Source organism: Amborella trichopoda, chromosome 4 (genome assembly GCF_054954075.1).
Source record: "Amborella trichopoda isolate Santa Cruz 75 chromosome 4, AtrichopodaSantaCruz75HAP2 v2.0, whole genome shotgun sequence".
NCBI classification, from domain to species: domain Eukaryota; kingdom Viridiplantae; phylum Streptophyta; class Magnoliopsida; order Amborellales; family Amborellaceae; genus Amborella; species Amborella trichopoda.
Genome location: NC_142339.1, coordinates 22784347 through 22807957, shown reverse-complemented (window position 1 = coordinate 22807957; position 23611 = coordinate 22784347). Strand labels below are relative to the sequence as shown.

Here is a 23611-nt window from a genome sequence, read left to right as displayed (position 1 = left end):
CCCTCACAAAAAAAAATTCCGACCTTAGCGCCCCCAGAAGAAGACCTGAGGCCTAGTGCCACCCTAAAACAAGGTCCAAAAGAAGAAAGAAGAAACTAGGAAAGAAAAAAAGTCGCGCCGGCAAGTTGACGACGCCACCGAAGGCACATGACTGTCAAGCCAAGAGGAACACAACACCCGTCAAAAACTCATGGTGAAGTCTCGCCAAAGAGACCGCCTCGGAAACCCTTCCTATCAACTAGTTCAGACTATTCGGGACAAGCCACACAAAAGCCCCCAACTAGACCCGATAGGATGGGAACAAGAAAGAGGTATCCCTGACCAACCAAAAACCATCCCCAAAACTCCAACGAAGCAGCTCATGCACCTGCTAAGGGCTCTTCTGCCATCTATCCAAAGGCACAGGCCTCCAAAACGTCTTGGCAAGGATTCTAAAATGATGAGGTTCGACGTCAAAAACCACTTCTTTCCAAAAGTTGCACTTCTCACCTCTATCGAAGTGTAACATCCGTTGGGGTAAGTAGTTATACGTCATTTTTGACGCACCTCAGCCCCTCAATCAAATAAAGGAAGAGAGCTGGCTACAACCCGGTCACTGTAGCATACAAGACATAGCCGCGCAGAACACAGTAGCTGTGGAAGAAATAAACCTCGAATAAGGATGACCAAAGAAAAAGATGCCTACACGAATAAGAGTAAAAGCCTTATCCCCGCCACCATGTGTACAGGAGCCGGATAGGCACGCCGAGCAACCATCATCATCTTTAAGAAAAAAGGAAGTGGGCCCCCGCTCAAACGGATCGACCCAGTGGCCCTACGCCAGAACGATCGCGAAGTAGGGTAGAGGTACGCCTTCCGCCATATTGCCTCACTGAACAGTTAACAGTCATGGCGATCTCTGGCCGCTCCTCGGTGAGCTCGCAACTCCTTCCCTGCAGTAGAAAAGAAGCCAAGGCCCCAGATGCCCATGGAGCTTCAACGACATTTCTCTCTCTAGACGAACAACATGAAGAAGACAAGTCTCCTCAACGAAAAAGAAGGAAAAAATAGCCTGAATCCAAGAATTCCATAGTCTTCAGAAGGATATCTTGACCCTCACAGAAGAGAAATTCGGCTGATAAAAAACTAAAGAAGAAACACTTCCAGGAAGAAAAACTCAAGCCAAGACAGGACCAGCACCATTCAAAGCAAAAAAAAAAAAAAGCAACGAAACCCAAGGTCATGACAATAAAAGCAAGGAAATCGCCATCGTCGAAAATCCCTTTTCCGACGGTCCACCAAAAGCCCAAGAAAAACAAAAAACAGATTAAAAACCTTTTGCAAAGAAGACCATTTGAAGAAAACCTTTCCCAGAATCGCTGAGATGCTGCAAATCAAGAAGAAAGAAGTTGTCAAAAGAACCCACAAAACTGACCAGGCTCCTTCCCGCACAAAAAGGATTGTCGTAACACGATCAAAAGACATCAAAACGATCACAAGGAAACAAACGACAAGAATAAAACAAAAGATCAACCAAACTGATGCTACAAATTCCCGGTAAGAGCACTTAAGGTTTTGACAATGGCGGTGGGCTCCTCAGAGAAGGACAAGTATGTCATATGTGTAAAAGAGCTTAAGGGCATTTTGGTTATTGTAACCAATTTCAGGACATTATTTTAATAACTTTTATTTGTATTTAGGCTTTGTTTTTTAGTAACCACCCCTGTTTGTAGAAAACTCTATATAAACAGGCTTAAGTCAATTGTAAAAGGGAGGACAATTCAATAAAGAAGAGGCATTACGCTTGATTCTTCTTTTCTTTTCTCTTAGCCCTAACGTCCCAAGGAGAGGAGAGAGAAAACTCTTGCAAGAGAGGAAAATACCCCCGACCATGTTGGCACACACTTTTATCTTCCTGAAAACGTTTATAGCTTCCGAAGCTTTCTCTCTTTTTCTCCCACCTGCGTAATCTCCCACACATCCGAGACTACGTGGGTCCGAGCAAGCCAGAAGAGGTCCAAACCGACGCCCGTCCATGTCTAATCCCCCTTCCTCGTTTGGACACCACGATGGGAATGATAAAACTCCCCACTCTTTTGTTCGATCAACAAAAATAGAAGTCAACCCTGGCACGAAGAATTGAGACATCCATCTGAACTTAGACTTGAGAGGAGAGAAGAGGGTAGTAGCGTTTGAAGAGAGTCCCTGACTAAACCGCGCTTGTGAACAGCCAGAGGGCTTTCGTAACTGATCTAAGAGGGCAAGTTGCCTAGACGTGTGCAATGAACCTACAATGACGAGGTAAGTGAATCAACCCTTCCCCGTCGTAAAATCTCTCTCTTTGTTTGTAGCCTATCCGTGCTTTAGAAAGCTATCGCGCCACGCGTGCAACCCTTCGGCGGTTGTTTGAGAGAGGTTCTTCTCCCTGTGTCCACGCGCGAGGGAACCAGAGAAAATCAGACCCCAACTAGTGACCTCTTCCGCTCGCCCAATGAAAGGACGAGGGTTAGGGTAGATGATGTTTGAGTGGTCGCTCCCCCATTAATAGTGATTGGCACGCAAAAAGTGTATTAGTCCTAGCTAAGGTGGCGTAAAGGGTAGTGTCTTACAAGGTCATTGCCTATCAAAAGCCCCAAAGTGCGCTGGGGACTGTGTGTGTTTATACGTATGTATGTGAAAACATGACGAAATGGAATCCCCCATTTGTCATTGTTTTCCATTCTAAGTGATGATAGAAGTCCTAAGTAATGGGATTGGCTTGGCGTGATGGATAGAGCTTCTACTTTGGGAGTAGGCGAATTAAGGAATGAGATACTTGGTAATTGTTGATGCTTACCTTAATATATTGATTTGCTAAGATTTGTATGGTTGAATGATTTGATTGACCTATGGTTCTTATCATATATGATTGATCTGATTTGTTATTGCTTCACTATGAATCATGCACGGCACACTGATAGATATGATTATGACACACGACTCATGTTTTATAAGAACGGCATAGCATCTTGAGCATTGTTGTGAGATGATATTCATAAGCATGAAAGCATGGCACCATGATCTTCTTATTGGGCTTTACAGCTCATCCCTTTAACTTTCATCTCTGTAGAGTGATAGCCGCAGGTTGTGGACTTGCAGTTTGGTGATCACGGCTGGGGGTCGAAGTCCCGTAATTCTTGTGGAAGTCACTTTTCAATTGTATGTGATGGATCGCATTTTGGCCATATAGTCTGCTAGTATTGGATATATGTATTATTGTTGGGCCTTTGGTGCCTTGGACTCTTTTGTAATATTTTGGATCTATCTTATGAAATTTTGAGATTGGGATTGTCTAGTATTTTGTGGGTTGTGTGCTTATTAATTTGGTTTTTAATTCGTGATTGGCTTTGATTTCCATCTTTTCAAAGCGTTGAGAACACTACCACCTGAGTGGCATTCGTCACATGTGGTCACAGTCCTGCACCCTATCGTCCTGCAGCGTGTGTGGCAGGGGGTAGGGGTGGGGCTGTGACCCGCACCCTTGACAAGTCTCTGGGATTACGTAGGCTCCATGCACATAGTTTTAAAAAGCAGGTCGCCCAACACCTATACAGTCTAGAAGGCCAGGGTGCATCGCCCAGGCCTAAGTAGCTAAACTAGACGGATATCCCAGGGCGCCCGCCTAGGCTCCCGGGAACCAACCTAGGCGCCCACTTGAACCCGCCTAGGCACCCGTCCAGGGCCTGCACCCCGCCTAGGGGCAGAAATACTGCTCCTTAAGGTATTTTTGGGTCATTTTTTTAATACTAAAGAAGAAACTTTGTGGGTTTTAAGTTCATTTGAAGTCTAAAAACCCATTAGAGGCTATTTTAGAGAGAGAAAACCCAAAAACAAAAAAACATTTACTAGGCTGTCGGGGTTCTGAGCGTCGCCTAGGCACTGGGCGGCCTAGACCCCCCCGACCGCCTAGGTGCCACCTAGCGCTTTTCGAAACACTGCTCATGCCTATTACCTTTTGCTCGTGGTATCGATATTGCCTCCTAGGGGAGGTGACCCCAGATGTCCGGTGGATTATTGAGTGCCCTTTAACACCTTAGGCTAGGCTAGCCTAGCCTACCAACCTACCCAGCCTACTCAACTTAGTCTGGCTCACCCAACCTAGGCTAGCCTAGCATGCCCCAACCCTAGTCTAGTCTAGCATGCTCCAACCTTGTCCTTACTAGCCTAACTTAACCAACCTTAGTCTAGTCTAAGAATCCACCTATTATGGCCACCAAATCTCATCCAAGCACAACTTTTCCAAGCCAAGAGACAAAGCCCAAGGGTCGTAGCTTCCAAGGGAGCACCAACCTAAGGATTGTGAAGATGTCTATTCCGAACCATGCCGACCAAAGGCCTGGGGGATTTTCGCATGCACTTCAAGGCATCTTAATCTAATAGGGAAACCCGCCTGAGTGCATCCGACTCCATCCTGGCGAGGTAAGCCTTATCTCACACATTTCTTTTGTTGGTTCAAACTGCTCCACCGCAATGCCCACCCTTATCCTAGCAAGCACCAGGGTCACCCATGTGTGCACATGCCCATGCACCCTAAGGGGTGCAGCACACACCTCTTTTAAAACACCTAACTTAAAACTTTGCATCCATGCTTTCAAAATTCTACAAATAATACAAAAACATTAGAAAAAAGGAACTCCCCAGGTACGTAGCCAGAATCTCACTTCTAAGGCCGAAAATCCACCCCTGGATTTGTGGTGAAGGATTCTTCAGTCTCCCCCAAGAGTACAAAGAGCAATATGCCAATTACTTTGCTGGCGGCGTCTTCGAAGGGTATGGTACCAAGCTTGCGAAGAATCCAGACCAGAAACTGAAGTGGATCGACTACTTCTTCCATTTCATGTGGCCAACATCGAGAGTCAATTACGACAAATGGCCCAAAAGCCCCCCGAATTACAGGTAGGCATCTGAATAGAATCAAAAGGAGAACCAAGTCACAATAAAAAAACTTACTTTTGGTGCTTTTAATTAAAAGGTAGGAAAAGGTTGATTGTGTTTGTTGTGATTGTATTCAGGGAAGTGACAGAGGAGTACGGGGAAGAAATGAAAAGGGTTGCGGAGGGGGTTCTGGAGGCTCTGTCAGTGGGGTTGGGACTGGAAGCAGGGGCTTTGAAAGAAGCATTGGGTGGTGAGGTGATGTCCTTGGAGACGAAGATAAACCTGTACCCCCCATGCCCTTGTTGTGCACGTGGGAGACCAGATTGAGGTAAACTCCAGGACCTATCCATGCGCTTGTCCTTTTATTTTTTTCTTTTTTTTTTTTGGATGTTTTGGTTGGGCCACTTAATTTAGAGCAAGTAAGCGGTTGCAATCCTAGGATATCGATTCGCTTGGGGAAAAAGTTTAACAAAACTTAAAACTAGATGATAGGAAGTACGAACAGCGTGTTTTTGTCTTGTTGAAACTTAAAACAGGACTAAAAGCAACTTGGAAGGAGAGATACTAGGTGTTTAAGCAAGTTATCTTGTGTCTATTCAACGCAAACGATTATTTGGATAAATCATTTTGCTTTTCAGTGAATTATGACAAGTTTGAATGATTTAAATTCAAATTTTGGAAATAAAGTTCAGGGTAAACAATCAGAATGCCAAAAAAATGTTTGCCATGGTATTTGCGACGATGCTGCGATTTGCCACAATCATCATGGCCTTACACCGCCCACTTTGAACTTTTGATTATCTCTGATACGTACGTACTGTTTCAGCCAATCTCACCAGCTCCACTGTGTCTACAGACTATAGATGAAAATTGAATTTCAAGCCTATATAAACCCCCATTTTTTATTGAACACTTGACGCCTATTTGCTTAAAGAGGCAAAACTCTGCTCACGCGAGTTTTCGTGGTGGTTAGCCAAGTTTTCTCAGTGTTTTTCAAACCAGTTTTGGTTGGAACTTTTTCCCTATGAATATAATTTAACACCTATCAGTTTCTCATCAAAATGTAGATATGCGTTATCCCCCAATGACTCCAAGAATGTTTCACTAGGCGCAGTTCTGTCATTGAAGTATATTTGTTCCACCCTCGATTGCATCATATGGGCTGAGTGTCTAGGATTAGTACGATATAGTCAAGTGGATTTTGAAGGCCGGGTACTCTTTTTTGTGGGTTTCATTAGGCAAACAAAAGCACCGGCTCGACCATGGCATTGGGTTTTCCACTAGGTTGAGACTATCTTTGTGCCTCTGGGTAGAGTATGTATTGGGGCTCGAAAATTTGGTTTTGACCTTAGGTTTTTAGACTGTAATTTGCGTTTCTCGGTCTGCTAAAAGCTAATTAATTACCATAATAATTGGGCATTTTAAGAAGTTCCTGCAGCCCGTGCTTGAGGGTGATATTTCAAAGTGACTGATTGATATTACTCCGTTAGCATACTTTTTCTTAATTTTTTCAAAATTACCTTTTGGTCTGATGATGGAATCATCAGTTTGAATTATTATTTTTTTTAGCTTTTTCGTTAGTAGGGCAGTGCTCCACTAAAACTTATCTCTCTAAAACTTAAAAATTTATCTCTCTAAAACTTAAAATTTGAGGTAGTTTATCAGTCTAAATATTTTAAAATAGTTTCTCTCCCTAAATATTTCTAGGGCCTCTCTCTCTCTCTCTCTAAAACTTAAGATTTAGGATAGTCTCTTAAAAAAAATTAAGTACTTTATCTCTCTAGAACTTAAAATATTATATAGTTTCTCTCTCTAAGACTTAAAATATGAAATAGCTTCTCTCCCAAAAAATTTTGAGATAGTTTCTCTCTCTATAATTTCTAAATACTTTCTCTTTATAAAACTTAAAATTTGAGATAGTTTCCCTCTCTATAGTTTTTTGGTACTTTCTCTTTATAAAAATTATACTTTCAGATAGTTTCTCTCTCTCAATAATTTTCAGGTTCTTTCTCTATATAAAACTTAGTAGTTGAGATAGTTTATCTCTCTAAAAATTTGTCATGGTTTCTCTTATTACTACTTAAATTTTGATTTTTTTTCTTTTCAACATTAACACAACATTTCCATTAAAAGAGCTACAAAATACAAAACATACAAATTGGCATTGATCGAAGAAAAGATGTTCCTAATCTCATGAAATAAAACTTTAAAGCTCGATGGAACATTGAATTCTTCATAGCTCCAAGCTATGACATTTGTCGAATCTCCTTCAATAATTGTTTGCCCTTCCCACCGTGAAAGAAGTTTCAAACCCTCCAGGAGACCTCTAGCCTACGCTTTATCTGCAGTAGCAATACCACACGGACCTAATTATGAGCAAAAAACATGACCCAAATGATTTCTAATCAACACACCATATCCAACTGCTCCTAGATTTACAAAGCTATTGTCATCAAAGTTCAATTTGATTGAGTACAGAGGAGATGGGGACCAAACAATAGCTTTTCGGCTAGATTTCGCGACTGCTAAGGGGTAGTTAATGATAAGACTCTTTGGTGTAGAGCCACTATCTTTGTGGGAGGTAAACCAATCTATTGTTGAGGCTAAAATGTTAGATTTTAACATAGAAAAATCAGTAGAGATTCGTTCAAACACTCTTTGATTTCTCTCCTTCCACATACCCCAAAGGACACTTACCCAGAAAGAATGCTAAAATATATTATCCACCTTTGGAATACCAGGGAATGACCATTGAGTGATAAGCAGTCTACAAACTTTTGGAATTGGAATGGATAAGTTCAAACATTGTCGAACCCAATTCCAAAGATCATAAATAAAAGGGCAGTAGAGGAATAAATGTATGTCGTATCAGTCACTAGCTTTGCACAAAAGGCAGACATTGGGTATAATGAACCCTCTCTTCATTAAGTTATCCACAATGGCCAGCTTTTCTTTACAAAATATCCATACAAACAACTGAACTTTAAGTGGAAAATGAAGTTTCTTTATTTAGGAAAGTACTGAATCGTGCTATTTATATCGATTGTAGAAGATATGAACATATGCAGACTTAATCAAAAAATCACCTGAGGTAGTAAGGTCCCAAATCACATCATCATGTAGAATATGGAAAAGCTGGGCATTGTTTAACATGTCCAACAAGGTTTGACACTCATGGATAAAATTATTGGTCATTCTTCTCTGCCTGAATGAATAGACCAAACAATGTTCGTATGAGCATCCCCACTAGCCTCTTTTACCGTAGCTAGTGGGTTTGAGACTTAAGAGAACACCTCAGGGAAAAGGTATATAAGAGGGTAGTCATCAAACCATTTATCGTATCAGAAAAGTTTAGATTCCTCATTACCCACTACTTTTTGAAAATGACGAAGATATATAGGTCTCTCAAGGTCAATCCCCTTCAAATATGGTAAAGAGTGGCTTTGTTCCTTGGACTTTGTATAATACCATAAACCTTCTCGATCCCATATTTTTCTTTCAAAATTTCTACCCAAAATAACTCTTGGTGGATATGTGCTCGTCGCCACCATTTTAAGAGTAATGCAAAGTTCATGTTTTTCAATTTATGAAATCCCAAACCACCATCTTTTATAGGTGCGCACACCGTAGCTCAACTAACCTAATGAAGCCCTTTCTTTTTTTTCATCATCTCCCCACAAAACGTTCCTCATAAGCCTCTCTAGAATGCTAACAATCTGCGTAGGCAATCAAAATAAAAACATATAGTAGACCAGAAGGTTAGATAGAGTAGATTTGATAAGTGTATATCGACCTCCTAAAGACAAAGTCTTTGCCTTCCACAAATATAATTTCTTATTGAATCTCTCTCCCACTGGATCCTAAATAGATTTTGAGGGCCTCAAATCCACCAAAGGGATACTCAAATAATTGCAAGGAATCTTCTCAACACCACATCCTAGTACTCCAGCCATCCTTGACACTATGTTTTGAGGACATCCAATTCTGATCAACTTTGTTTAGAGATATTTACTTTCAACCCAGTTGCAATTTCAACACTCTTTAGAAATATCCTTAATCTACTGATTTCCATTGCATTTGGATCGCAAAAATTTATGGTACCATCTGCAAACTGTAAGTGTGATATAAGCATACCATTGTTCCCAACCTCAATGCCTAAAATAAGATCATGTGAAAATACATCTCTTAGGATAACACTGAAACTTTCTGCCACCAATGTATACAAGAAAAGTGATAGGGGATCTCCTTGTCTGAGGCCCCCAGAACTCCTAAAGAAACCAGTTGTCTTACCATTCATGAGCATTGAGAAGCGAGAAGATGAAAGACAACCCTTAATCCGTATACTCTATCTCTATCTAAAATCCATGCTTCCCATGATACTTTAAAGCACGTCCTAATCCACCTTATCATAGGCTTTTTCAAAATCTATCTTACAAAGAAGACCTGGTTTTTTTTCTTTGATCCTGAAATGAATACATTCTTTAGCTACTAGAATGCTATCCATAATTTGTTTATATTTTAGGAAAGCAGATTGAGGATCTCAAATAACCAAGTGGATCACCTTTGTAATCTATTGGCAAATATCTTTGCAATGATTTTATAAAGACTACCTAATAAGCTAATGGGGCAGATGTCTTACACATCTTCTATTACCTTTTTCTTTGGAATAAGGGCAATGAAGGTAAAATTCATTGCCACATTAATTCTACCTATCCAATAGAATTACTCCAACAATTGAATCAAGTCGTCTTTTAGGAGATATCCAAATGTTTGAAAGAAGGCTAAGGGAAAACCATCAGGTCCCGGGGCTCTATCTCTCCCATGACAAAAAACTGCCTCCTTAATTTCTTGATCTAAAATTTGAGAGTTTCTCTCTATAAAAAATTTGAGTTATTTTCTCTCGAAATTTTTTAAAATATCTTCTCTCTCTAACACTTAAAATTTGAAATAGTTTCTCTTTCTAAAATTCTTGAGGTAGGTTCTCTCTATTGGTTTTTGGTACTTCTCTCTATAAAATTTGATATAGTTTTTCTCTAAAAAAAATTTTAAAAAAAATACTTAAATTTTGAATTAGTTTCTCTCCCTAATAATATTTTGAAATAATTTCTCAAAAAAATTTAAAGTATTTTCTCCCTCTAAATCTTAAAATCAAGAATAGTTTATTGCTCTAAAATTTGAAGACAAATTCTCTATCTAAAATATAAAATTTCAAGTAGTTTCTCTCTCTAATTCATGATGGTGTTTTTGTGGAATTAATTGTATTTTACAAAGTGGACGTCTCCATAACAGGGAAATCTCACTAGAAATCAATTTCAAAAGGTAAAGGCAACGCTAAAGATTTCTTTATTTTTGGCTTGAAATAAGAAAAATAACTAAAGGCAGAAATACTTTTCAGTCTCAAATTTTGGATCCAAACCCTGAAAGGCACCATCTCCACTAAAAAGACCTTTCTGAAAATATATTTACAAGTATCCTAAATCTCTTTCTCTCGTGCACATTCTTTCTCCCTCTCAGGTAAAACCAAAACTCTGACTCTCTCCTTAACAACAAATGGGCTCTCTCATTCACTTTTTGTTTTTGTTTTTTTAGTCATCCCTATTTTTCTCTCTCTACCCACAATGTTGATCCTAATAGTTTCTCTATCTAAATAAAGTCAATTGATACTAGTCTCATTTTTGGAAAAAGCCAATCCTACTACTCAGTGTTCAAAAAATTAACTTGGCCAATATACTCTAGCCCTGGCCAAGGTTATTTACTCGGGCGAGTCCGAATAACTCTCTCGAGTCAAGTATATTTAAAAAAAAAAAAAGCATAATATGTATATTTAATGCGATGTTTTTTAATATTAAATACTAATGGTATGCTGATTATGCTTTGGGACATTGGCGGCCTCAATAATAGTGGTTGTAAGTTCAATTCTTAATGGCTTGCGAAAAATAATAACCAGAGAGACTTGACAACTTATTTTAATATTAAATACTAATGGTATGTTGGTTATGCTTTGGGACATTGGCGCCCTCTGTAATAATGGTTGTAGGTTCAATTCTTAATGGCCTGCGAAAGATAATAACCAGATAGACTCGACAACTTATTTTAATATAAAGTAATAATGGTATGTTGATTATGCTTTGGGACATTGGCGGCCTCTTTAATAGTGGTTGTAGGTTCATAGGTTCAATTCCGTTGGTTATGCTTTGGGACATTGGCGGCCTCTGAAATAGTGGTTGGAGGTTCATAGGTTCAATTCCTGATGGTCTGCGAAAAATAATAACCAGAGAGACTTGACAACTTATGTATCTTGAATGTGACATATAAATATAAATATAAATACAGCAAGCAAACTCTTACGTGAAAACAACTTATGTGGCTTAAATGTGACATATAAATATAAGTTATAAAGTTGTTTTACAATCAACTCACTATACAAAATATGCAAACTCTTGCGCGAAAACAATAACGAGAGAGACTTGACAACATATGTGACTTAAATATGATAAATAGATATAAAGGCATGCTTTTAATGCTTCCGCCTATAAAATTTATATATTTTCCCTTATCCAACTGTTCATTCTGAATGGAGGACTAAGATTGCCCCAATCACAATATCACATCTCTACACTATTTTATTTTTATTTTTTTTCTATAAACTATTTTGACACCAAATTTTTGTCGTCCAATCCCCTATTAAACTCGCACTAGCAAAAAATATAAAAAAAATATTTCCGATAAAATAAAATAATCAAAATACCTCTAAAATTTTCAAGGGGTATTTTGATCATCATATTTTATCGAAAAATTATTTTTAATATTTTTTATAGGTGCGCCTGAATGAGAATATGGCACATACCAAATTTCATACTCATAGAATTTGTATAAAAAAAAAAATATAAAATACTTTGAGAAATCTGATCTAAGATCAAACGATAAGTCGCTCTCTTGATCAAAATTGGACGGCTGGATGGTAGGAGGAGCATAGATTTTCTATATTGTAGGGGAAATAGAGAAACATTTTCCTAAAAATTTGGTACGTGCAATCTTCTCATTCGGGCTCACCTAAGGGGTATTTTGGTTATTTTATTTTATTGAAAATAATTTTTTTTTATATGTTTTGCTAGTGCGAATTTAATAGAGGATTGGATGTACAAAGTTAAAAATAGTTTATAGAAACAAATTTAAAAATAAAATAGCATAGAAACGTGACATTGTGATTGAGGCAATCTTAGTTAGCCCTTCATTCAGAATGGACAGTTGGATAAGGGGAAGTATATAAATTTTATGTTGTAGAAAATAATAGAAAACGCACCCAAATATAAATATAGTTTATAAAGTTGATGTACAACCAAGTCGTTTAGCATAATGAAGGGTTGCTTTATAGACTAAGAGCAAAGCAAATCGGGAAGCAGACGTATGGAGCCTCTAGCTTTAAGGAAGGACAGTTTCGCCGAGGCAATATCAGCATAGGAGAACATCCGTTTCAATTGATAGAGATTCGTGATCATCAGCCATGATCAAATGGTTCTAGCAAGATTTACCATGCTTATTACCAAAGGTTATCTATCAAATATTGAATTTAAGACTTAACATTCCGGAAAAGAAAAATATTGAGTTTAAAAGTACCCTAAAGCCAGCATTCACTTTACTTGATTCATGAGTCAACATCGCGACGGATGGGCCCACACTATTCTAGAAGTGGGCCAAAGTCTGCGTGAATATAGATATACCAGAACGTTTGTAGCTTTTTACTTTTTATAGAAAATTATAGATACTCTCTAAAATAAACATTGTAGAAGTTTTATCCCCCAATAATTTTAATATCACACTTAAAAGCCAATATTATTTTTTTTTGTATTTACCCTATAGGCAAAAAGTCAAAAAAAGTAGAAACTAAAATGCCCCTTTCTCTCTCTCTCCCACCCTCTTTTTTTCTCTACCCAAAGTCCCTCTCTCTCTACGTGCCCTTTCTTTATCTCTACCCAAACGCCCTCTCTCTCTACTCGCCCTCTTTCTCTTTTTCTGCCCAAACTCCCTCTCTCTCTACCTGCCCTCTCTCTTTCCACCACTACCCAAACTCTCTCTCTTCCTTTTTCTCTCTGTGCCCAAACTCCCTCTTTTCTCTCTCCACCCTCTTTCTTTCTCTCTCTGCTCAAAGTCATCTCTCTCTACCCACCCTCTCCCTTTCTTTCTCTGCCTAAGAAAACCCCTCTCTTTCTCTCTTTGCTCAAAAAACCCATATACCAAAGTCTGAAGCTTTATACAATTTGTCATGGAGATGGAGATCACATTTTGAAATGAAGTACCCTAATGAGACACAAACAATGGACATGAATATTTTTGCATTGACAGCATATGATGCAGCATAGGTCTTGCACTTGCCGTTGAAAGATCTACCCAATTTTGGAGATCTCTTCCCCTTAAAACCATTGTAAACTCATCGGTTTTCACAATGCCAAACAGTTCATTTTTGGGAAAGAGATAGAGAGAGAGAGGGGGTAGACATAATGAGGGAGCTTGGGGAGAAAAAGAGAGGGGGCAGGTAGAGAAAGAGAGAGGGTGGGTAGAGAAAGGGAGTTTGGGTCGAGAGAGAGAGAAAAAAGGCGGGTAGAGAGAGTAGTTTGGGTAGAGAAAGAGAGGGCGAGTAGAGAGAGAGGGAGTTTGGGTAGTAAAAGAGAGGGCAAGTAGAGAAAGAAAGGGAAAAGAAGTTTTAGTCTTTAGTTTGTTTACTTTTGACTAAAGGTTAATACAAGAAGAAACAGGGTTGGGTCTAGGGTGTGAAACCAAAAGCATTGGGATAAGGATGTCTTCAAAATTTATTTTGGGGGGTATTTATAACTATACATATTGTTTTTGGTAAATAAGAATGCTTAGAGCTCCAAGTAATTAGTTGTTTATTACTCATCAAATATGTCATAATATAATGTTCACTCTCTCTATGGCTTATAAACGGTTAGATCCTTTTTTTATTTACATACAGACCCTAAAATTGTTTCTAAAATATGAAATGCTTACAGGTAATAATCACAAAGAAGGTCTGTTAGCTATTTTTTTTATTTTATTCAAAAATTTCCTTTTGGTCTGAGGATGGAATCCTTTGCTCTTTTTTTTTACCATTTTCGTTAGTAGGTCAGTGCTCCATGCTTTAAGGGAGTGTCCTACTAAATAAAAATCTAAAAAAAAAAGAAATTTAAAATTCTGTTTGAGGATATCCTCGGATCGAGGGGCAATTTTGAGAAAAACAAAAAAAAGGGGTTGGCTGACATTCTATGCAATTTCTACCTATAAATACGGCATTTCATTTTTTGTAGAAAAATTTTAGGGTCCGTATGTAATCGTTCAAACAACACGTTTAATGTTGACAGCTAGGTTCGCGTTCGGCTTAAGGGGCCGTTTGCCTCAAAAAAATCTCTTTTCATTGAAATATATTTTAAGAAAAATATTTTCCATTAAATAGATATTAGTTGTTTGGATGATACATGGATGCATGACATTATCATGGCTTTTTTTTTTAACTCTATTTGTTAAATATATTTATTGTTGTATTCATTATAATGTCACTTTTTTCATTCAAATTTTTTTCAAGTAGTTTCTTTCTCTAAAATTTAATATAGTTTATTTCCCTAAAATTTAGATGTAGTTTCTCTCTCTAAAAAATTTCAAATAATTTATCTCTCTAAAACATAAAATTTGAGATAGTTTTTCTATGAAAATTTTGATGCAATTTCTTTCTCAAAAATCTTTTAAATATTTTCTCTCTCTAAAATCGGTTAGGTACTTGCTCTATCTAAAGCGTAATATTTGAGATAGTTTATGTCTCTAAAATTTGATGTAGTTTCTCTCTTTCAAAGATAATTTCTCTCTCCCGAACTTAAAATTTGAGATAGTTTCTCTTTCTAAAATTTTTTCAGTGTCTTCTCTCTTGAAGACTTAAAATTTGAGATTATTTCTCTCTCTGTGACTTATAATTTAAGATAGCTTCTCTCTTTGAAAATTTTGTGATAGTTTCTCTCTAAAAATTTTTGAAGTACTCTCATTTTTTAAATTTAAAATTTGAGATAGTTTTTTTCTGTAAAAATTTGAGATAGTTTCTCTCTCTAAAACTTAAAATTTGAGGTAGTTTCTCTCTCTAAAATTTTTGAGATCGTTTCTCTCCCTAAAATTTTTTTGGGCCTCTCTCTCTCTAAAACTTAAGATTTGAGAAAGTTTTTCTTAAAAAAATAATTAAGTACTTTATCTTCTCTAGAACTTCAAATATTAGATAGTTTCTCTCTCTAAGACTTACAATTTGAGATAGCTTTCTTCTCTGTAAATTTTGATATAGTTTCTCTCTCTATAATTAGTTTCTCTCTCTATAATTTCTAGGTACTTTCTCTTTATAAAACTTAAAATTTGAGATAGTTTCCCTCTCTATAGGTTTTTGGTACTTTCTCTTTATAAAATTTAAACTTTCAAATAGTTTCTCTCTCTCAATAATTTTCAAGTACGTTCTCTTTATAAAACTTAATATTTGAGATAGTTTATCTCTCTAAAAATTTTGTCATGGTTTCTTTTACTATTACTTAAGTTTTTATTTTTTTTCTTTTTAACATTAACACGACATTTTCATTAAATCAAAAAAGAGTTACAAAATACATGACATACAGAAAATAAAGAAGATGAATTACAAAAAAATTGACAATCAGAGAAGTGCAGTTTACTCTTTCTTTGGCTAAGGCATCTGCCTCCTCATTCGACTCACGAATGCAATGATACAAATTGACATTGATAAAAGCAATGATGTTCCTAATCTCATGAAATAATACTTTAAGGCTCGATGGAACATGAATTCTTCATTGCTCCATGCTATGACATTTGCCGAATCTCCTTCAATAATCTTTTGCCCTTCCCATCGTGAAAGAAGTTTCAAACCCTCTAGGAGACCTCTAGTCTCCACTTCATTTGCAGTAGGAATACCATACGGACCTAAATATGAGCAGAAAACATGACCCAAATGATTTCTAATCAATACACCATATCCAACTGCTCTTAGCTTGCCAAAGCTATTGTCATCAAAGTTCAATTTGGTTGAGTATAGAGGAGGTGGGGACCAAACAACAGCTCTTCGACTAGATCACATGCTGCTCAAAGTTACGACTGCTAAGGGGTAGTTAATGATAAGACTCTTTGGTGTAGAGCCACTATCTTAGTGAGAGGAAAACCAATATGTTGTTGAGGCTAAAATGTTAGATTTTAACATAGAAAAATCAGTAGAGATTCATTCAAACACTCTTCGATTTCTCTCCTTCCACATACCCCAAAGGACACTTACCGGACAGAATGCCAAAATATATTATCCACCTTTGGAATACCAAGGGATAACCATGGAGTGATAAGCAACCTGCAAAATTTTGGAATTGGAATGGATAAGTTAAAATATTGGTAAACCCAATTTCAAAGATAAAAAATGAAAAGGCAATAGAGGAATAAATGTTATGTCGTATCAGTCGCTAGCTTTGCACAAAATGCTGTTTAGTAGTCCAGCCATCCTTGACACTATGTTTTGAGGACATCCAATTCTGATTAACTTGGTTTTAGAGAGATTTACTTTCAGCCCAGTTGCGATTTCAACACTCTTTAGAAATATCCACAATCTACTGATTTCCATTACATTTGGGATACAAATCATTAAGGTGTCATTTTCATATTGTAAGTGTGGTACAGTCACACCTTTGTTCCCAACCTTAGTGCTTGAAATAAGACCCTGTGAAGATACATCTCTTAGCATAAAACTGAAACTTTCTGCCACCAATGTATATAAAAAAAGGTATAGGGGATCTCCTTGTTTCAGTCCTCTAGAACTCCTAAAGATACTAGTTGCCTTACCATTCATGAGTATTGAGAAGCGAGAAGATGAAAAACACCCCTCAATCCATATCCTTTATCTCTATCTAAAACTCATGCTGCCCATGATACTTTGAAGCACTTTCTAATCCGCCTTATCATAGGATTTTTCAAAATCTATTTTACAAAGAAGACCCGGTTTCTTCTCTTTGATCCTGAAATGAATACATTCTTGAGCTACTAGAATGCTATCCATAATTTTTCGGTCTTTTAGGAAAGCAAATTGAGGACCTCAAATAACCAAGTGGATCACCTTTCGTAATCTATTGGCAAGTGTCTTTAAAATGATTTTATAGAGACTACTCAATAAGCTGATGGGCAGATGTCTTACACATCCTCAATTACCTTTTTCTTTGGAATAAGGGTAAGGAAGGTCGAATTTATTGCCACATTAATTCTACCTCTCAAATAGAATTCTTCCAACAATTGAATCAAGTCGTCGTTTAGAAGATCTCAAAATATTTGAAAGAAGGCTAAGGGAAAGCCATCAAGTCCCGGGGTTCTGTCTCTCCCAAGACCAAAAACTGCGTCATTAATTTCTTGACCCAAATTTTGAGAGTTTCCCTTTTTAAAATTTTTGAGATATTTTCTCTCAAATTTTTTTTAAATATTTTCTCTCTCTAAAAATTAAATTTTGAAATAGTTTTTCTTTATAAATGTTTTTTGGTAGGTTCTCTCTATAGGTTTTTTGGTACTTCTCTCTCTAAAATTTGATATAGTTTCTTTCTAAAAAAATTTTAAGAAAATTAAATTTTGAAACAGTTTCTTGCCCTAAAATTATTTTGAAATAATTTCTCTAAAAAATTTAAAGTATTTTCTCTCTCTAAAGCTCAAAATCAAGAATAGTTTCTCTCGCTAAAATTTGAAGAAAATTTCTCTGTCAAAAATGTAAAATTGTAGTAGTTTCTCTCTCTAATTCGTTTGGGTGTTTTTGTGGAATAAATTGTATTTTATAAAGTGACGTCTCCATAACAAGGAAATCTCTCTAGAAATCAAATTCAGAAGGAAAAGACAATGATAAAGATTTCTTTATGTTTGGCTTGAAATAAGAAAAATAATTAAGGGCAAAAGTACTTTTCGGTTTCAAAATTTGGATCTAAACCCCTGAAAGGCTCCATCTTCCCTAAAAACAATTATGAAAATATATTTACAAGTATCCAAACAACCCCTTAAATTTAATCTCTCTCGTCCACATTCATTCTCCCTCTCTGGTAAAACCCAAACTCTGACTCTCTCCGTAACCGCAAACCGGCTCTCTAATTCTCTTTCTTTCTTTCTTTTTACAACGTGATCCCCATTTTTCTCTCTCTACCCACAAAGTTGATCCTAATAGTTTCTCTCTCTAAATAAAGTCAATTGATACTAGTGTCACTCTTGAAAAAGCGAATCCTACTACTCAGTGTTCAAAAAATCAACTCGGCCAATATATTTGGGCCCTGGCCGAGACTATTTACTCGGGTGAGTCTGAATAACTCACTCGAGTCAAGTGCATTTTTTTAAAAAACAAAAATAAAGAAAAAAACATAATATGTATGTTTCGTTCGAAGCTTATTAATATTAAATACTGATGATGTGTTGGTTATTGTTCGAGACATTGGCGGCATCCATAATGGAGGGTTTTTAGGTTCAATTCCTCATGTCCTAATAATGTTTTTAAAGCTCCTTTGAATAAAAAAAAGACAAGTTTTTATAAAACGTAAAAGTAATAACCAGACGACATATAAATATAACTATAAATACTGTTTATAAAGTTGTTGTACAACCAGCAAATTCTTCCATGAGAACAACTGATGTGGCTTAGATGTGACATATAAATATAATTTATAAAGTTGTTTTAGAACCAACTCACTATACAAAATCTACAAACTCTTACGTGAAAACAATAACCAGAGAGACTTGACAACTTATGTAACTTAAATGTGACATATAAATATAAGGGCAAGCTTTCTACGTTTTCGTTACAGCATAAAACTTTTATATTTCTCCTTATCCAACCGTCCATTCTGAATGGAGGGCTAGGATTGCTTCAGTCACAATGTCACGTCTCTACACTATTTTATTTTAAATTTTTTTCTATAAACTATTTTGGAACCAAATTTTGATCGTCTAATCCCCTATTAAACTTTCACTAGCAAAAAATATAAAAACAATATTTTCAATAAAATAAAATGACCAAAACACCCTTGAAAGCTTCAAGAGGCATTTTGGTCATTATATTTTATCGAAAAATTAATTTTAATATTTTTTATAGGTGCTCCCAAATGAGAAGATAACACATACCAAATTTCATATCCATACAATTTCTACAAAAAAAAATAAAAATAAAATACCTTAAGACATCGGAACTAAGATCATACGGTGAGTGGCTCTCTTGATCAAAATTGGACGGCTGGATGGTAGGAGAAGCATAGATCTTCTATGTTGTAGAAGTTAGTATAGAAACCTTTCCCTAAAAATTTGGTATGTGCCATCTTCTCATTCGGGGTACCTATAAAAAATATTAAAAATAATTTTTCGATAAAATATAGTGACCAAAATAGCCCTTGAAAATTTCAGGGGTATTTTTGTCATTTTATTTTATAGGAAATATTTTTTTTATATTTTTCGTTAGAGCGAGGTTAATAGAGTATTAGATGTACAAAATTCATAATAGTTTATAGAAAAGGTTTTAAAATAAAAAAGTGTTGAAAGGTGACATTGTGATTGAGGCAATCTTAACCCTCCATTCAGAATGGACGGATGGATAAGTGTATATAAGTTTTATGTTGTAGGGAAAGCATAGAAAGTTTGCCCAAATATAAACATAGTTTATAAAGTTGTACAACTAACTCGCTTTAACTTGGAGGGAGGACGAGTTACTCGACCGAGTCCAAGTGGCCTCGGCCGAGCATCAAAACCATGCTACTACTATTGTTACATACCCAAACGCCATTTTTCTTTCCCCAAAGCGCTCCGTCACAAACACAACAAATTGTTTGTCTTCTCCCAAAGGTTTCCCTTTATCTCCTTCTCCTTAATGAATCCTGCTGCTCGCTGTTTGCACAAATCCTACTCTCTTTCCCCAAAGCGTATGCCCTATTACTCTCTTTGTTCATACATTCAATCTACTAATCTCGCTCACTCCACGCATACAATCCTGCTATACTCTCTTTTAGTGCATTGCCTACTCTCATTGCACAAAACCAACCCTACTTGTATCCCTATGTCTCTAAATAAATACAATAATATGAGTCTTCGCTTTACACCAAACAAATAATTATATTAATCTCTCTCGAAGTGGAAATTATTTCTCTCCCCCAGAAAGCTCTCTCTAGATATTGGGTAGGCTGGGCAATTGCCAACCCTATTTATGGGTGTGAGTGAGAGAGCAAATTTTATATGCATGACTATTTTATAGTTTATATGTTAGTGTTATAAGACCGCCAAGTTGCCCCGAGTTATGTGTACAACTCAGGGTCCATAAAAATAGTTTTTGAAAAAATTCTAAACATAAGTAGGAAAGACCGGATTGTTGTATAATTTTTCTATATATAATTTTGAGTTTTTTTTCAATTATGGGCTAACGTTTTTTTATGATAATCTGTATTTTTAAATTTTCTGTGTTTGGATTTTTTAAAATGTTCCCAATGATAAAGGATATTTTTAAAGGGTGCGGTTTCTATAAGGTTGCAACCTTAAACAATCCAATCAAAGCGCACCTCCAAATTTGATCATAATAAATAATTTTGGTGTAAAATATTCTTAAGATTATCTGAAAATCTATTTTTATATCTAATTATTATATTTTAAATTCTAAAAATGGCTGAAATCAAGTATATCTATAAACATATGAAAATCTTGAAAACGGACGGTCTAGATAATATGCTGCAAGATGCACTATTTTTTGGACTCAAAATCTTTTTTTTTTTTTTCCATATTCATACGTCTCAATGTCGAGATGATCAATTATAGCGTTTTTCAACCTAAAAACAATCCTATCCGATGGATTTTTTAAGTGCATATTTAATTCTACATTTTCAGGTTGCAACCTTACATAATTTTTTTCCGTTTTTAAAACCCTTTGTCCTATACTTTTTTGTTGCTTTTGGTTTTACTTAACTTTTAGACCTTTGTTGTATTTTTCTATATTTTTCCATTTTTTGGTATAATTTAAAATTTTCTAGAGCTTTTGGACTCGTACGGTTCTTGAGTGAGTCCTAAGTCGCCTTGGGCCAAGACCAAGTACCTGGCTCGAGGTTAGTTTATGAACAGTGTTTTATGAGATGGTTGCAGTTACGTGTGAGTTTATGAACCCCGGTTTATGTAATGGGTGTGTGTAGCACGAGGCCAAGGCTTCACAGTAAAAATAAATACAGCCACGCCTATCGTAAAATGGCAATTCGGGCACCAGAACCTCATGATGGCCTTAGATTTACTTTATCTGATTTTGAAACTTTAACCTTCAAATATAGTATAGCACACACTTGCAAATGAGCAAATCCAGGTAATGTGCCACAAGATTTAATATTTATGGGGCTTGAAATTTATTTCTTCTCTTCATATCCAAGAGGGGTTTTTTTGTGTTAAAGTGTAATTTTCGACGTGGTTTTGAGGTGTGACTTTACGTTTTTTATTATAAAATCCTGGCCATATAAAAACATTTCCCATAAAAATACATACATGTAAGATGTATTATACCGGTTTTACAGTTTTTATAGTTTCGAAGTTAAATAGTTCATGAAAGCTTTAACAGTTAGTTTAAATGCAAGAAATTGAAAGAGACTTAACTAGTCGACGTGGAAATATTGTAATTGAGGCGCATTGAAAGCATTAAAGTTCTTGAAAAAAATTGGACGTGGAATTATTATAATTGAGTCAGGCACAGACAGCATTAAAATTCTTGAGAAAAATGGGGTGTCATACCCCTGCATTAACTTTATTTTGGTGGATTACTTGCTACTTATGATTACTTTGATTTTGTTAAGGACACGGTTTCTATTACTCTTGTAGAAATGAGTGCCCTTAAGGACATATAATCTCTAACATGGAGATCATGAAATTGAAAAATAAATAAATTTTAAAAATTTAAAATAATGCTTTTATGAAAAAAACATTTGAACCGTTGGTTTCAACTATTTGTAGATGGACCGCCCATTTGGATCCATCTTTAAAGTGAATGTTTTAAACCTTGGGGCCACAAATATAGAAATGTGTCCCACGACTCATGAAACAATTTTTAAAGGAATGCCCAAAGGACGAAAGATCTTGAAACTTGACTTCAAAATTCAGCGTCCATCAACTAAACCATGTTTGGGAGAAGTGTAGCTCCCTTTGTACATCATCAATTAAACTATGTTAAAGTAGAAGCGGAACATCGTTATTAGGCCCAAGCAAAGCTTATATTGGAAGGGCAGCCCATTTTCTTAAGGGATAGTGTATAGTAAGACTATTCACTTTTGTTATTTACAATATTGGGCATTGGAATATGAAATCAGACAGATTGAAATGGGAAACAACATTCGAGCAATTTTATTTTGCAGTTTGTGTGAAGTTGACACATCCCCAACAATTGATTTCACATTTAATAGCCAATAATAAATACGGATGGTATACAATGAGACAATTTGTCTTTAAGATATGGAGATCACAATTACTTACAACCATCCAATGTGAAATTTGATAATTTGGACGTGTCACAAAGTCCGGGAAAATTTCTTTTGAACATTGAGTTTGGTTAATGAAATAAATGCAGCCACTCAATTTCACATCCAATGGTCAAAATTAATTGTGACTATGTCATTATAACCATTTTTTTTTTGGGTAAATAATCTCATTATATAGTTTCTTAATAAATAGGACTTTCTTATACCAAAAGTAGATGGTCTCATTATATACATTTCTTAAGTTCATGAAGCGCTATGCTGGAATAAATGAAGTTGTGGCTTTTAAGCTCGCCCCTGGATTGATAACTAAGTGTCTACAATTGTAGGCCAAGGATCAATAATGGCAACTGTCGTCAATTTTTTTTTTCTTTTTTCGTTTTTCTAATAGCAGATGATATTAAAATAAAAAATAAAAATAAAAAGAGTTCTCGACATGCAGCATAGTTTTCCAGCAAATTTCTTCCCATCAATCAGTAACCTTATGGACATAGTTAGAACTCCCAAAGGAAGATCCATTCATTCGAGTTTGCTTGATTTGTGTTGAAGGTGTTGAGCAATAGATGATACAAAAGCGTTCTCCACAGGAGCTTGGTGAGCAACGACGAAACACGTATGTCATGGGCAGTGTTTTTCGTGCCTCTACCAGACAAAATCATTGGGCCTCTTCCCCACCTCTTAAACGAGACTAATCCCCCATTGTTTTCAACTAAAACCTTCAAGGGCTTCCAGCATCGTAAGATCAACAAGCTTCCTCAATAAGAGCGCGCTCTCTTCTTGTGTTTGCTACGGGACCAATAATTATCCCATTATGGTTTGACGCTTGGGATCCTTTCTCAGTATTGCTTTTGTAGGACTTTTATAAAAACACCGATATAGTTGTTGGGTGTCTTAAGGGTTGAGAAATAAATATTGATATTAGGGCAATGAATTCATGTAATGGTTGTATCACAATATTATCTCATGACTCTTCTAGAAAATCATGTTTGTGGTATTTGTATGACACAATATTTTGCATACACACTCTCTTCATCTCAATAATCAATAAAAAAAAAAACATTTAATTTCAAACCTAGATATGGTCAAAATGAGTTCCTCCAAAAACGAATCTAAACTATTAATTTATTGAATTTCATGATCTTAGCCTTTCTAAACTCAAAATCATTTTTTTCTTTTTTCACATTGTTCATCTAATGATAATAAAG

The 23611-nt window shown here is 36.1% G+C and overlaps 1 protein-coding gene across 1 annotated transcript; it reads left to right on the top strand.

The window, feature by feature from the left end:
• The first annotated feature begins 1560 nt into the window (after positions 1-1560).
• On the top strand, positions 1561-23333 carry LOC18425282 (flavonol synthase/flavanone 3-hydroxylase). The gene is made up of 4 exons (XM_088864622.1): positions 1561-1589; positions 4642-4914; positions 5031-5217; positions 22974-23333. Exons 1-4 carry the CDS (start codon positions 1561-1563, stop codon positions 23166-23168), a joined length of 684 nt encoding a protein of 227 aa, XP_088720748.1. The 3' UTR covers positions 23169-23333.
• The last annotated feature ends 278 nt before the right edge of the window (positions 23334-23611 follow it).